At 37.6% G+C, this 13,822-nt stretch overlaps 1 protein-coding gene across 2 annotated transcripts; it reads right to left on the bottom strand.

Annotated features, from left to right (window-relative positions):
* Nucleotides 1–2,830: 2,830 nt before the first annotated feature.
* On the bottom strand, nt 2,831–10,731 carry etv7 (ETS variant transcription factor 7). 2 transcript variants are annotated; one of them, XM_062052112.1, is made up of 9 exons: nt 10,364–10,731; nt 10,141–10,200; nt 9,926–10,061; nt 8,111–8,275; nt 7,873–8,031; nt 4,000–4,116; nt 3,647–3,789; nt 3,471–3,571; nt 2,831–3,380 (listed from the first exon to the last, which is right to left on the bottom strand). In XM_062052112.1, exons 3-9 carry the CDS (start codon nt 10,032–10,034, stop codon nt 3,191–3,193), a joined length of 984 nt encoding a protein of 327 aa, XP_061908096.1. In that variant the 5' UTR covers nt 10,035–10,061; nt 10,141–10,200; nt 10,364–10,731; the 3' UTR covers nt 2,831–3,190. The 2 variants fall into 2 exon arrangements, with proteins under 2 accessions (XP_061908096.1, XP_061908094.1); XM_062052110.1 differs by having other exon boundaries at nt 10,141–10,730.
* Nucleotides 10,732–13,822: the final 3,091 nt, after the last annotated feature.

Consider the following 13,822-nt stretch of genomic DNA (forward strand, 5'->3'; position numbering starts at 1 on the left):
GGATGCCTTTTAAAAAGATCATGATTAGCCACAGCATGTTGGTCATGGACATAAGACAGCTTACAACACTCTTACTGTGTAAATGTTTGCTACTGTTTTTTGTTTTTGCTTCCCTGAAACAGGCGTTCATGTGACACCATTAGATGTGAAGTTGCAGGCCAAATCAAATCTGGGTATGAATTGTAAGATACAATTCTTGTTTAAAATGTATCCCACAACAAACATACTAATTTCATATAAAGCCGTACTTTTATTATGTCTTACAGTAAAATAATTTTCAGCACATACAAACCCCGTTTCTATATGAGTTGGGAAATTGTGTTAGATGTAAATATAAACAGAATACAATGATTTGCAAATCATTTTCAACCCATATTCAATTGTATGCACTACAAAGACAAGATATTTGATGTTCAAACTCATAAACTTAATTTTTTTTTTGCAAATAATAATTAACTTAGAATTTCATGGCTGCAACACGTGCCAAAGTAGTTGGGAAAGGGCATGTTCACCACTGTGTTACATGGCCTTTCCTTTTAACAACACTCAGTAAACGTTTGGGAACTGAGGACACACATTGTTTAAGCTTCTCAAGTGGAATTATTTCCCATTCTTGCTTGATGTACAGCTTAAGTTGTTCAACAGTCTCCGTTGTGGTATTTTAGGCTTCATAATGCGCCACACATTTTCAATGGGAGACAGGTCTGGACTACAGGCAGGCCAGTCTAGTAGCCGCACTCTTTTACTATGAAGCCACGTTGATGTAACACGTGGCTTGGCATTGTCTTGCTGAAATAAGCAGGGGCGTCCATGGTAACGTTGCTTGGATGGCAACATATGTTGCTCCAAAACCTGTATGTACCTTTCAGCATTAATGGCGCCTTCACAGATGTGTAAGTTACCCATGTCTTGGGCACTAATACACCCCCATACCATCACAGATGCTGGCTTTTCAACTTTGCGCCTATAACAATCCGGATGGTTCTTTTCCTCTTTGGTCCGGAGGACACAACGTCCACAGTTTCCAAAAACAATTTGAAATATGGACTCGTCAGACCACTTTTCCACTTTGTATCAGTCCATCTTAGATGAGCTCAGGCCCAGCGAAGCCGACTGCGTTTCTGGGTGTTGTTGATAAACGGTTTTCGCCTTGCATAGGAGAGTTTTAACTTGCACTTACAGATGTGGCGACCAACTGTAGTTACTGACAGTGGGTTTCTGAAGTGTTCCTGAGCCCATGTGGTGATATCCTTTACACACTGATGTCGCTTGTTGATGCAGTACAGCCTGAGGGATCGAAGGTCACGGGCTTAGCTGCTTATGTGCAGTGATTTCTCCAGATTCTCTGAACCCTTTGATGATATTACGGACCGTAGATGGTGAAATCCCTAAATTCCTTGCAATAGCTGGTTGAGAAATGTTTTTCTTAAACTGTTCAACAATTTGCTCACGCGTTTGTTGACAAAGTGGTGACCCTCGCCCCATCCTTGTTCGTGAATGACTGAGCATTTCATGGAATCTACTTTTATACCCAATCATGGCACCCACCTGTTCCCAATTTGCCTGTTCACCTGTGGGATGTTCCAAATAAGTGTTTGATGAGCATTCCTTAACTTTATCAGTATTTATTGCCACCTTTCCCAACTTCTTTGTCACGTGTTGCTGGCATCAAATTCTAAAGTTAATGATTATTTGCAAAAAAAAAAAGTTTATCAGTTTGAACATCAAATATGTTGTCTTTGTAGCATATTCAACTGAATATGGGTTGAAAATGATTTGCAAATCATTGTATTCCGTTTATATTTACATTGAACACAATTTCCCAACTCATATGGAAACGGGGTTTGTATATGAAAGAGTCTGATAAGTCTATATATATATATATATATATATATATATATATAGAGAGAGAGAGAGAGAGAGAGAGAGAGAGAGAGAGAGAGAGAGAGAGAGAGAGAGAGAGAGAGAGAATATATATATATGTATATATATATATATATATATATATATATATATACATATATATATATATATATATATATATATACATATATATATATATATCGGTTTCATAAATACACCTTACGGTGCAACCTGGACACATCATCAGGTCTTACATCTATTACAGTGCATTATTTGTCCTATTTTCTGTGAATATGCTGTGGCGATACACAAAAAATATTCAAGCGAGACTTCCATCTGCCGAGTTAAGCGTGAAGACTGCTAACACCAACCTGGCTGCTAATACTGGCGCTAGTGCATATTAACTCCGACAATCAAGTTGACCAATTTTTGGCAGAACACCTTTTTGATGGACTTCATCTTCAACATTTGCCTCATCAAGAACAAGACTCTACATTGGTGCGTGGGACTTTGACACGAGCATAGTCAAAAGATGAGATGCGAGACGTAAGGGAGTCGATGGGACTCAGCACAACCCTTAATGCCAACAAGTCTGCTCCTAGCTATCATCAGCTGTCTGTTTGGGCAATGCTAAGTGGAGAAGAACTCTGTTGATGCACTTCATCTTCAACATCATAAGCTCCATGTAACATTGCTGAGCTGTGGAATAACAACGCGGGACACGAAATGCCAACAACACAGCTGCGACTGTCAAGTTGACCAACTTTTGGCAGAACAATTTACGCCTGTGGTTTCAGCCCAGTTTTAACTTAGCAGAATTACCCAGGATGTGAGTAACTATTTCCACATCATGTAAGTACTACTTTAGTACTACTACAGTAGAAAACATAAAAGGCTATTATATTGGGTGAAACGTGTGTAAAAGTGACTACTCTATGGGTGTTATTTCATATGAAGATGCCTCTAATTATGTTAAAAAATATATACTATACCAACTTTATTTATAGATTCATTTAAAAACAACAACAGTTAAAAACAAAGTGCTGTACACCACAGACAAGTGAAAATATAGGAAAGCATAAAAACAAAGATTTAACAAAAAATTCAAAACAAAAGTAATTTACAAATTCAGGAACAAAACAATAGATTAAAAAATGGTCTTAAAAACCACAAATCATATTTAGAATAATGTATTTCTTTGTAAAACATCTCAAAACATTTTTTAAATGATGAGTGAAAAAACAACATATACTCCAGCAAAATCATCATGAAGTTCATACCACCTTCTATTTATAGTGACGTATGTTGTATAACTTATTTTTTAAAATCATCTCACAAGGGGGCCAGTTGGAGAGCAATTAGGAGAAACACGATCCGGTGAAACCTCAAAATGCTCATGGCTTAATTCAAATGTAGGACTGCTGTCTGGAAAGTCACTGTCATGCAGGGGAGCGTGATCCGGAGACTGAGCATGGTCAGTCTGCTCTCTCCGGGTGTCCTGAGGCGTTTTCAGAAACCTGTAAGTGACAAATATGACATGATTACAAACAGTATGACATGGTAGTGTTGGAGAAAGAGGACATAGAGTAACAAAGCGAGAAAGAGACCTGAAGAGCAGTTTTTGTCCTCGCTCCTTTTTGATGATGTTGAGTTTGTAGTAGTGCCTCAAAGCCCGGGACATTTTTTCATATGTCATATTGTCTCGGTTCTATACAAACACGTATAAAACATCATATTGCTGCAGAATACACTTTTTAAAATGTTAACCACATTTGGTGCTAACCTTGTGGCATCCCCAGAGACGTGCCAGGCCGTTGGGATCCACGACTCTGAACACCAGGCTGCTTCGGTCCTCCCATCGGATATATTCTTGGTATCGGCCATCACAAAGCAGTGTATAGACATAATCACACAGGAGTCTGCACTCTGCTCCAATAAGCAAAAAATAAAACCAAAAGTTAAAAAAATAAAGAAAAATCAGGATTTAAACCTATGTATACAATGTTATCCATGTATAGAGCTGTGTACGTCATGCACTGTACATATTTTGAGTTTTACTATTGTTGACCTTTCAGTTTTCATGTTGATGATTGACATTGTTTATTGATACTTTTCTATGACGTTTCACAGCATTACCTGGCAAACGACCATTGGGTCTGAGAATTGTCGTTCTTGGCTTCTTTCTCCAAGACAAATTAAGAGGTTCCTGGATGTGACTTTCTTTTTCAGGGAAGAAGTCTTGTTTTTGGGGAACTGTTGAGACAAAGAAGGAGAAAAAACAAAAAGAGAGGCAACAGTCGTCAAGGTGCTGAAAGTAAAACAGGGAAAGTGTGGCGTTCCTCACAAATAAAACTGAGAGCAAAATACATTTTCAGATCTGCTGACTTCTTATCAGATGTATGAAGGCTGCAGCATTATAGAATTACAATCAGTTTTATTCATTGGATTGCTCAACGTTTTGAAGTAGCTGCTGAAGATAACTTGTTTTTAAGAAAAGCTTTCTGGCACTCTTACCACTTCCTTCGAAGTAAACCACTTTATTTTAACAGTGAATGAGTTTCATAGTTTCTCTCAGATGCAATTTACAAAGATCTAGTGTAGTCAGGTCTAGTCTAGTTTAGTCTGCTATACTGCTACAGTTTTTGTTGATTCCATTTACTCGATTCATAAACTCTTGTAACTGAAGCGGCCTTTGTACAAGCAACCACACTGAACTGTGACACACTCAAACATTTAGTAATATAATAGATATTGGAACCAACTCATATATGTTTTGCATGCTTGTGAAGCATCCAGGAGGTAAAGTTTGACACAAAACAAATCACTACAAGGTCACACTCTTTATTAAGTAGAAAAATGATATTCATTTGGTCAGGTGTGAATGAATTATGGGTTTTTAACATGTAAAGCGACTTTGGGTACTTAGAAAAGCGCTATATAAATCCCAGGTATTATTATTATTATTATTATTATGTGTGGACATTATTTTGACTATAAACTTATAATCGATGAATGCTGTCTTTTATGTCAGATTTGTGTGGCACAGTTTTGCCATTTTTTATAAAAAAAATAAGCTTGTACTGTATATAAAACTCTTCATTGACTCACATCACCAATACTGAGAGACTTCAAGGGGTTAAAACCCACGATCGGCAGAACTACCTGAGTTACGACTAATTTATACAGTCAGCCCTCTCAGTCAGGGGCTGTAACATCTGGAATAACATCCCTCACACAATAAGAGAATACATTGACAGCATGTCAAAACTGTACTTATTGAGCTGTTTGGACTTCATGCTGCACCATACGTATATATGTAACGTGAACTACGACCACCCAATGTAACTGTTTTTGAGCAGTACATGCCTACATATACATATTTCACCATGCACTGCATATATATATACTGTATATACTATGCTGACTTTTTATTTGTATTTTATGTATTATTCATTTTGCTATGATTATGGTGTGTTCTATTAATTGTTGGCATTCTATACCTTGCCCAGGTACTACAGTTGAAAATTAGCTCTATGGCTAACACTGACAGAAATGTTATTAAAGGGGACCTGTGATGATTTTAATCTACATTTAAAACACATCCTTGTGATCAAGATCATTTGGTATACATTTTGCGTAATGTTTTCTCCATTGTCACTTGTATTACCTATGTTTGAGTCCGTCTACAAGATGATTGATTAGGGAGGCGTTGCCCGGATTGCAAATGAAACCATCTTCTCCAAAAATATCATAATTTGTCTGGTGTAAATGTACACTGTTTAAAAATATATCTTGAAGTTGTCATCATTGTTTTTTTCTCCAGACACAGTTGAAAATAAACTTCATGAACATCATAGATTCACCCGGTCACCAAATTAGGTACACCTGCACATTCGCAAATTGAGTCAGACTCTGCATTTAAAAAAATTATATATATATATTTTTTTTAACAAAATTCATGTCACTGCATTTTGCACATTGGTGTTACTACATGCATGCCAAGATCATATAAAAATAATACTTTATCCTCCGATGTGTTTGTGTTTCGTCATAGTCTGCTCCTATGACTTGACTTAGAAAGGTCATATCATGATTTTTTTTTTCTTCACATCTGAAACACTTCCTTGTGGTCGACATAACATGTAAAGGTCAAAACTTTGTATAGTTTTGTTTTACAGAACAGCTTTCTGACTGCCCCTTTAAAAAATGAGAAATGACAACGGTAGAGAATTTTAGTCATTCATGTGTGAGTCAGTCTACGCCACAACAAGAGGACAGAGAAACAAAAAACGTATTGACTTCAACTGGATAAAATGGCGGATTCGCACAAAGCTCTTCCGGTAAACCTGCCATACAGTATTGTATATGGAGATACCCACTGACGTAACTAAGGCAAAATATGTAACTTAAAGGGGAACTGCACTTTTTTTGAAATTGTGCCTATTCTTTACAATCATTATGAGAGACAAGAAGACAAAAGTTTGTTTTTGTTTTGCAGTCTAACATAGAAATGCAGCTAATGTTGCAATCAATTCTACCACTAAATCACTTTAAAAATGCATTCAAAACATGTCAACAATAATAATAACCATTGTTACTGTAAGAGCTAACACTGAAGAACTATTTTTCTAGCGTACTAGCACTTCGGTATAAGCTGTAAAAGCTACCTACTACGAGAGATAGGCTAGCTTCTACGACAACACGAAACGTGTTGAGTTTGTAATGCACAACACTGGGATACAACACTAATCTGTACTGACTTAAAAACGTGGACAATCATATTACAGTAACTGTAAAGTAATAGCCCACATTTCATGTTTTGTTTGTACACAGCTAGCCAGACAGCAAACGCTGTCTGTCATGACACACGCATGATTTGCTGCGTGTATCACGATAGATATAAAGTGTGACTCACTTGATGGACAGCTGTCTCTTTGGTCCAGCTAGCCAAGGACATTTTTTTTCTGGTTTATTTGGGTAAGCACGCCATTTATGCCTAAATAATTTGTCTCCAAATTCCACATTTGCAGCTTCGAGTCGCTTTAATGTCACTTCATCGGCTTCCGCCTGCTCCAATATCTGACCGTCTTCTTCGTGCTTGCTTCTGGAAGCAGCAGTTCATCCTCCGTTTATTGAGGTTAAAAAAGATAAGGTTGTGAATCCTCATTTGTCCGAAAATAGTCATTGTCGTTGTTTGTTACCAAGTCTGCCATTATTATAACACACACAATACATCGGAATTAGGAACACACATTGTCGGACGTGCGCTGCTATGGAAACGGAAATCAATGCGCGGAAGAAGTCAGTCCCGGCATTGATTAAAATGATCAAAATACAGTAAATATTGAACATATTACTTATTGTTAGGAACGTGTCTGTAACTACATTATATATAGACTAGCAGTGTGTATATAAAACATTGATGGAGGGTTTACAACGGTGACTGCCATGAGCCGCATCTTCCAAGCGTTTATCATCTTTAAAATCCTAATAAAAAAACAAAAAGACATGTGTGTTCTTGTCTCTAATAATGATCGTAAACAATAGGCAACATCCAAAAAAAAGTGCAGTTCCCCTTTAAGTCTCAAATTCCAAATCATTTGGAGCAAGTTTGGAAGAAGGCAAAATTGTTTTATACATATCTACGACATGCCTCCATAATCTGATTTCAAATGTTCAGGACTTTTGGGATTCCAAATACACAAAAGCAGGTGAGAAAAGTTGTCTTTGCACAATTGGACCCCTTAAATGTCCAAATAATAAGTCCACCTTACTGTGATGTCACGATGTAGCCAGACTGCAACACAGAGGCATCCAAAACTGTGTGCAAGCTTTTGAAACTTGCTGACGCCAAAATGTATGAAATTTATGATTTGACGCTCTGACATGATTTAACAGTATCCAACAACATTTATAAAATCATCAGAAGTCCCCCTTTAATGCGTGCTGTCCCTGTTATAAATAAATTAAAGTAAACATTTGGAATATGTTCCAAAATATGCGTCCGACCTTGTGTGTTATCTGGCGAAGGAGATGCTGGCTCTTCAACTTTTGGGTCAGTGACCCGAGGCATGTCTTTTCTTTGGATGCAAGACTTGTTTGGGGTGTCACACACAACACCCTTTGGTCTCTTTTTTACGCACTGCAGGATCTCATACAGAACATCACCTGCAGACAACCAGGTTTCCAAACACGCAGTTATATAAATATAGTCCGTCAATGCACGCTACATTTGCTACAACGTTACCTGAACTGGGACAACGGTATCGGAAGTCTTCCTTAGTAAGCAGGCACAGGGCTCGGCCGTTCATCTCAAAGCGTCCATTCTCAGGCCGGCGTAGTGAATACTCCTTCTCAGCCCAGTGGAGCCAGTGGGCGACGTCGTCCTTATCCCACAGAGACGGGTTTATTCCTGAAAGAAGTAATAGAGTACTTCCAATTAAGAGTGTTTTTTGAGAAAAGTGCTGCTTGGGTTCCTGTAGATGTACAAACCCCGTTTCCATATGAGTTGGGAAATTGTGTTAGATGTAAATATAAACGGAATACAATGATTTGAAAATCATTTTCAACCCATATTCAGTTGAATATGCTACAAAGACAACATATTTGATTTTTTTTTGTGCAAATAATCATTAACTTTAGAATTTGATGCCAGCAACATGTGACAAAGAAGTTGGGAAAGGTGGCAATAAATACTGCTAAAGTTGAGGAATACTCATCAAACACTTATTTGAAACATCCCACAGGTGAACAGGAAAATTGGGAACAGGTGGGTGCCATGATTGGGTATAAAAGTAGATTCCATGAAATGCTCAGTCATTCACAAACAAGGATGGGGCGAGGGTCACCACTTTGTCAACAAATGCGTGAGCAAATTGTTGAACAGTTTAAGAAAAACCTTTCTCAACCAGCTATTGCAAGGAATTTAAGGATTTCACCGTCTACGGTCCGTAATATCATCAAAGGGTTCAGAAAATCTGGAGAAATCACTGCACGTAAGCAGCTAAGCCCGTGACCTTCGATCCTTCAGGCTGTAGTGCATCAACAAGCGACATCAGTGTGTAAAGGATATCACCACATGGGCTCAGGAACACTTCAGAAACCCACTGTCAGTAACTAAAGTTGGTCGCTACATCTGTAAGTGCAAGTTAAAACTCTCCTATGCAAGGCGAAAACCGTTTATCAACAACACCCAGAAACGCCGTCGGCTTCGCTGGGCCTGAGCTCATCTAAGATGGACTAATACAAAGTGGAAAAGTGTTCTGTGGTCTGACGAGTCCACATTTCAAATTGTTTGTGGAAACTGTGGACGTTGTGTCCTCCGGACACAAAAAAATCACCATCCGGATCGTTATAGGAGCAAAGTTGAAAAGCCAGCATCTGTGATGGTATGGGGGTGTATTAGTGCCCAAGACATGGGTAACTTACACATCTGTGAAGGCGCCATTAATGCTGAAAGGTACATACAGGTTTTGGAGCAACATATGTTGCCATCCAAGCAACGTTACCATGGACGCCCCTGCTTATTTCAGCAAGACAATGCCAAGCCACGTGTTACATCAACGTGGCTTCATAGTAAAAGAGTGCGGGTACTAGACTGGCCTGCCTGTAGTCCAGACCTGTCTCCCATTGAAAATGTGTGGCGCGTTATGAAGCCTAAAATTCTACAACGGAGACTACCGGACTGTTGAACAACTTAAGCTGTACATCAAGCAAGAATGGGAAAGAATTCCACCTGAGAAGCTTAAAAAATGTGTCTCCTCAGTTCCCAAATGTTTACTGAGTGTTGTTAAAAGGAAAGGCCATGTAACACAGTGGTGAACTTGCCCTTTCCCAACTACTTTGGCACGTGTTGCAGCCATGAAATTCTAAGTTAATTATTATTTGCAAAAAAAAATAAAGTGTATGAGTTTGAACATCAAATATCTTGTCTTTGTAGTGCATTCAATTGCATATGGGTTGAAAATGATTTGCAAATCATTGTATTCTGTTTATATTTACATCTAACACAATTTACCAACTCATATGGAAACGGGGTTTGTAGAAGGAACAATTGACTCACGTAGTTGTCCAGGAAGATGCCAGAGGTCCTCCTGTGTGGGTGGACTGTCCTCTGGAAGTTTGTCAAAGGGGCAGTGATGCCCACTGAGTCTGATCTGCCTTGCATGCATTACAGTGAAGTTGTGTCTCTGGTCTTGCTGAAACCAAACATAGCTTCACAAATAAATGCACACGTTCTCTCAAAAAGTTAAACGGTGGCTCTCAGCACTGACGTACCTTGACCAAAGGTTACACTGAAATGCTCCGGAGAGACCTGTCAATCACAAGTATGTCCTGCTAAAAGTGCACAATACGCAACATAAAACTTCGAGCGTGTGAAACCACAACTGCTTTTTTTTCTTTTTAAATGGACGTCGTTTTTCCAGAAACGCTAGTCTGCTGTTTCCTTATTCGAGCCTTCCGGGAAATGAAAACGAAAGAAACATAATCCATTCCTTACCGGGGATTGCCCGCAAAATAGTTTGATTGGATGAGTCAGGACAGCGGTTATTTGTAAGGCAGCACCTTTCATAGTGTGTGACCTAGTAAACATTAAAATACAACAAATGTGATTACGAGTGTTAGACCCGCGTTAAATACTTTAATTAGAGGGAAATAAAGAGAAGATTTTGGAGCATTTCGGAGTCCTCTTTAAAAGCGCAACAAGTACTACCAGTCTAATTTGTCTATCTAATTAAATCAATTTATGGCACAATAATAAGTCTATCTTTAAATAAAAATACGTCGCTTAGAATTAAAGGCAAAATCCAGTTTTTGTTTTGAACAACAAAAGGTAGTACATTGAATACAACAGCAGACGGCGGTGTCTTCATCCAATGGCAGAATGTCTACATTTAGACAAATGAAGAAGAACTTTGATGACGCAGGTCAGGGGAAGACACTAAGGGACAAATGATACAGTCTTGTCATGTGCTATTTGGATTTACACTGTATGAAAAAAAATTGAAAAGGAATTTTACCTTTGCAACCTCATTATACTATTGGCTAAGTTTTATATTCATAAATGTAAGTTTCTCAATACCAGACATTTTTTTGTGCCTTTAAAAAATAATTAGAACTCTACTTTAAAACACTCTACCTCCAACAACCAAAAAGCTGTGAAAACTATGACGCTGTGTTCCAAATTTAAATTATTTACGGAACTTGTGTGAGCCTATGACTTGACACTTTGTTACATATATATATATATATATATATATAAATATATATATATATATATATATATATATATATATATATATATATATATATATATATATATATATATATATATATATATATATATATATATATATATATATACATATATATATATATATATATATATATATATATATATATATATATATATATATATATATATTAGGGCTGCAACAACTAATCGATTAAATCGATTATAAAAATAGTTGTCGATTAATTTAGTCATCGATTCGTTGGATCTATGCTATGCGCATGCACAGAGGCAATTTTTATTTTTATTTTTTTTAAATAATTTTTCATTTTTTTATTTTTATTTTTTTTAGTAAACCTTTATTTATAAACTGCAACATGTACAAACAGCTGATAATTAATAATCAAAATAAGTATGGTGCCAGTGTGCTGTAGTTACTTTATTGAGTTTACAACCCCCCGGCGCTGTTTTGAACTGTTTATGTACTTGTTTTGATTATTATTATTTCTTGATTGTTTGTAAATGTTGTATATTATAAATAAAGATTTATACAATTCCAAAAAAAAGACAAATTGTACAGTCTAGGTAGGGGATGGAGTTTAAAGGCAATTTTAGGGAAGCAGGAAAACAATACAGAATGTAGCAAGGCTCTAATGGGATATGTTAAGATCACAGGTTTAATACTTAAAGTGTAGGTTTTTTATTTGTATTATTATATTTTATTTATTTTTCTCTCCCCTTTTGTTATGTGTGGTTTTGTGTTAATGATATGTATATACCAACATAGTCTGTAACCTAAGTCAGTGTTTTTCAACCACTGTGCCGCGGCACACTGGTGTGCCGTGAGATACAGTCTGGTGTGCCGTGGGATATGATGTCATTTCACCTAATTGGGTTAAAAATATTTTTTGCAAACCAGTAATTATAATCCGCAAATCATCTGTTGTTGTTGAGTGTCTGTACTGTCTAGAGCTCGGCAGAGTAACCGTGTAATACTCTTCCATATCAGTAGGTGGCAGCAGGTAGCTAATTGCTTTGTCATGATGACAATATGCTGGAGGCAGCATGGAGGTCAAAATGTGTCTAATGCTTAAACCAAAAATAAACAGAAGGCGAGTGCCGCTAAGAAAAGGCATTGAAGCTTAGGGATGGCTATGCTAAAACTGAACTGGCTGCAAAGTAAACAAAAACATAATGCTGGACGGCAGCAAAGACTTATAGCGTGTGGAGCAGCAGACGGCGTCCACAAAGTACATCCGTACATGACATGACAACAGTGACGTGCAGTCAGGGGAGGCAGGTGAGGCGGGGCCTCACCTGCCATCATGGAAAGAAAAAAATTTTAAAAAGAAAAAAAAATAATTAAATTGTTATATGTATCCAGTGATTATACTATAAATTTATTTTCCATTTAACTTCACCAGTTTTACATAATTTTTATTCAAATTCGCTGAATTTTCACATTTGCCGTTCAAATACTGAGAAGAGACTTGCGGTGAGTCACCAGCCAGTTGAGCCTCACCATGGATTGCACAATGACTCGGCTAACTGCTGGCCTGCTGTGCAGTGAGACCGTATTGCTATATGAATTATATTATACATTTCCATAGTTTAGTTAGCTGACGTATATAATGTACAGTGTATTTTGTCAACAACTGTATGTGTGTAACATATTTCTTGTGCTGAGCAATCATAAAACGGCTGCAAAGATGCACTGGCTGAGGCTCGCAGTAATCCCGCCTCCTGGTGGTAGAGGGCGCTAGTGATCCCAGGGATCATTTTTGCGACTACTCGGCTGCAGAATAAGTGACAACAAGCAGCAAAAGTTAGCAATCGTTTATTTTTTCCTCTCGCCCGGACTTTTACCGTGGAGGATTACATATCTAAAATAAAACAGTTTTCTAAACTGGACTTTCAATCGAAGCAGGAGGTAATAATTAAAGGAAGATCTCCATTGAGACAGAGAGACTTTTAAAACTGAAGAAAGATAAGAAAGACTTCTATAAACAAGTTATCGATGCTTTTGTTCAGAAGGAGCGGCGCATGGACATCATTTATAAGTAAAGGTAAAACCATAATAACAATTTTTTAAATTAAATGTGCTTTTTTGTGTGCCACAGTTTGTATGTGTAAAGTTAAAGTTAAGTTAAAGTACCAATGATTGTCACACACACTAGGTGTAATGAAATGTGTCCTCTGCATTTGACCCATCCCACCCTTATTCACCCCCTGGGAGGTGAGGGGAGCAGTGGGCAGCAGCGGCGCAGTGCGTAGGAATCATTTTTGGTGATTTAACCTCCAATTCCAACCCTTGATGCTGAGTGCCAAGCAGGAAGAATGCTGGTATGAGCTTTTAAACATAACCCGTTAAATGCTGCCAATCAAATGGTGAATAAGATACTCTTTAGGGTTCATATGTTTGTAAATCTGACTGTGATGAAGTCAGTGCCTCACCAGCCATGAACCTCACCGCACGTCACTGCATGACAATCAACAACAAAATAGGAGTGCAAGACAAGAACTAAAACACTACACACAGGAAAACACCAAAAACCTCAAAATAAGTCACGGCGTGATGTGACAGGTCGTGACAGTACACCTACTTTGAGACAAGAGCATAGTGATGCATGCTTGGTTATGGTTTGAATTCATATCCAACAATTGCGAAAACTACTTTTTTATTGTCAATATCGGCTGCTGAGTTTAATTTTTTTATGTTTTCTGCTG

Source organism: Entelurus aequoreus, linkage group LG07, assembly GCF_033978785.1.
Source record: "Entelurus aequoreus isolate RoL-2023_Sb linkage group LG07, RoL_Eaeq_v1.1, whole genome shotgun sequence".
Taxonomy (NCBI): Eukaryota; Metazoa; Chordata; class Actinopteri; order Syngnathiformes; family Syngnathidae; genus Entelurus; species Entelurus aequoreus.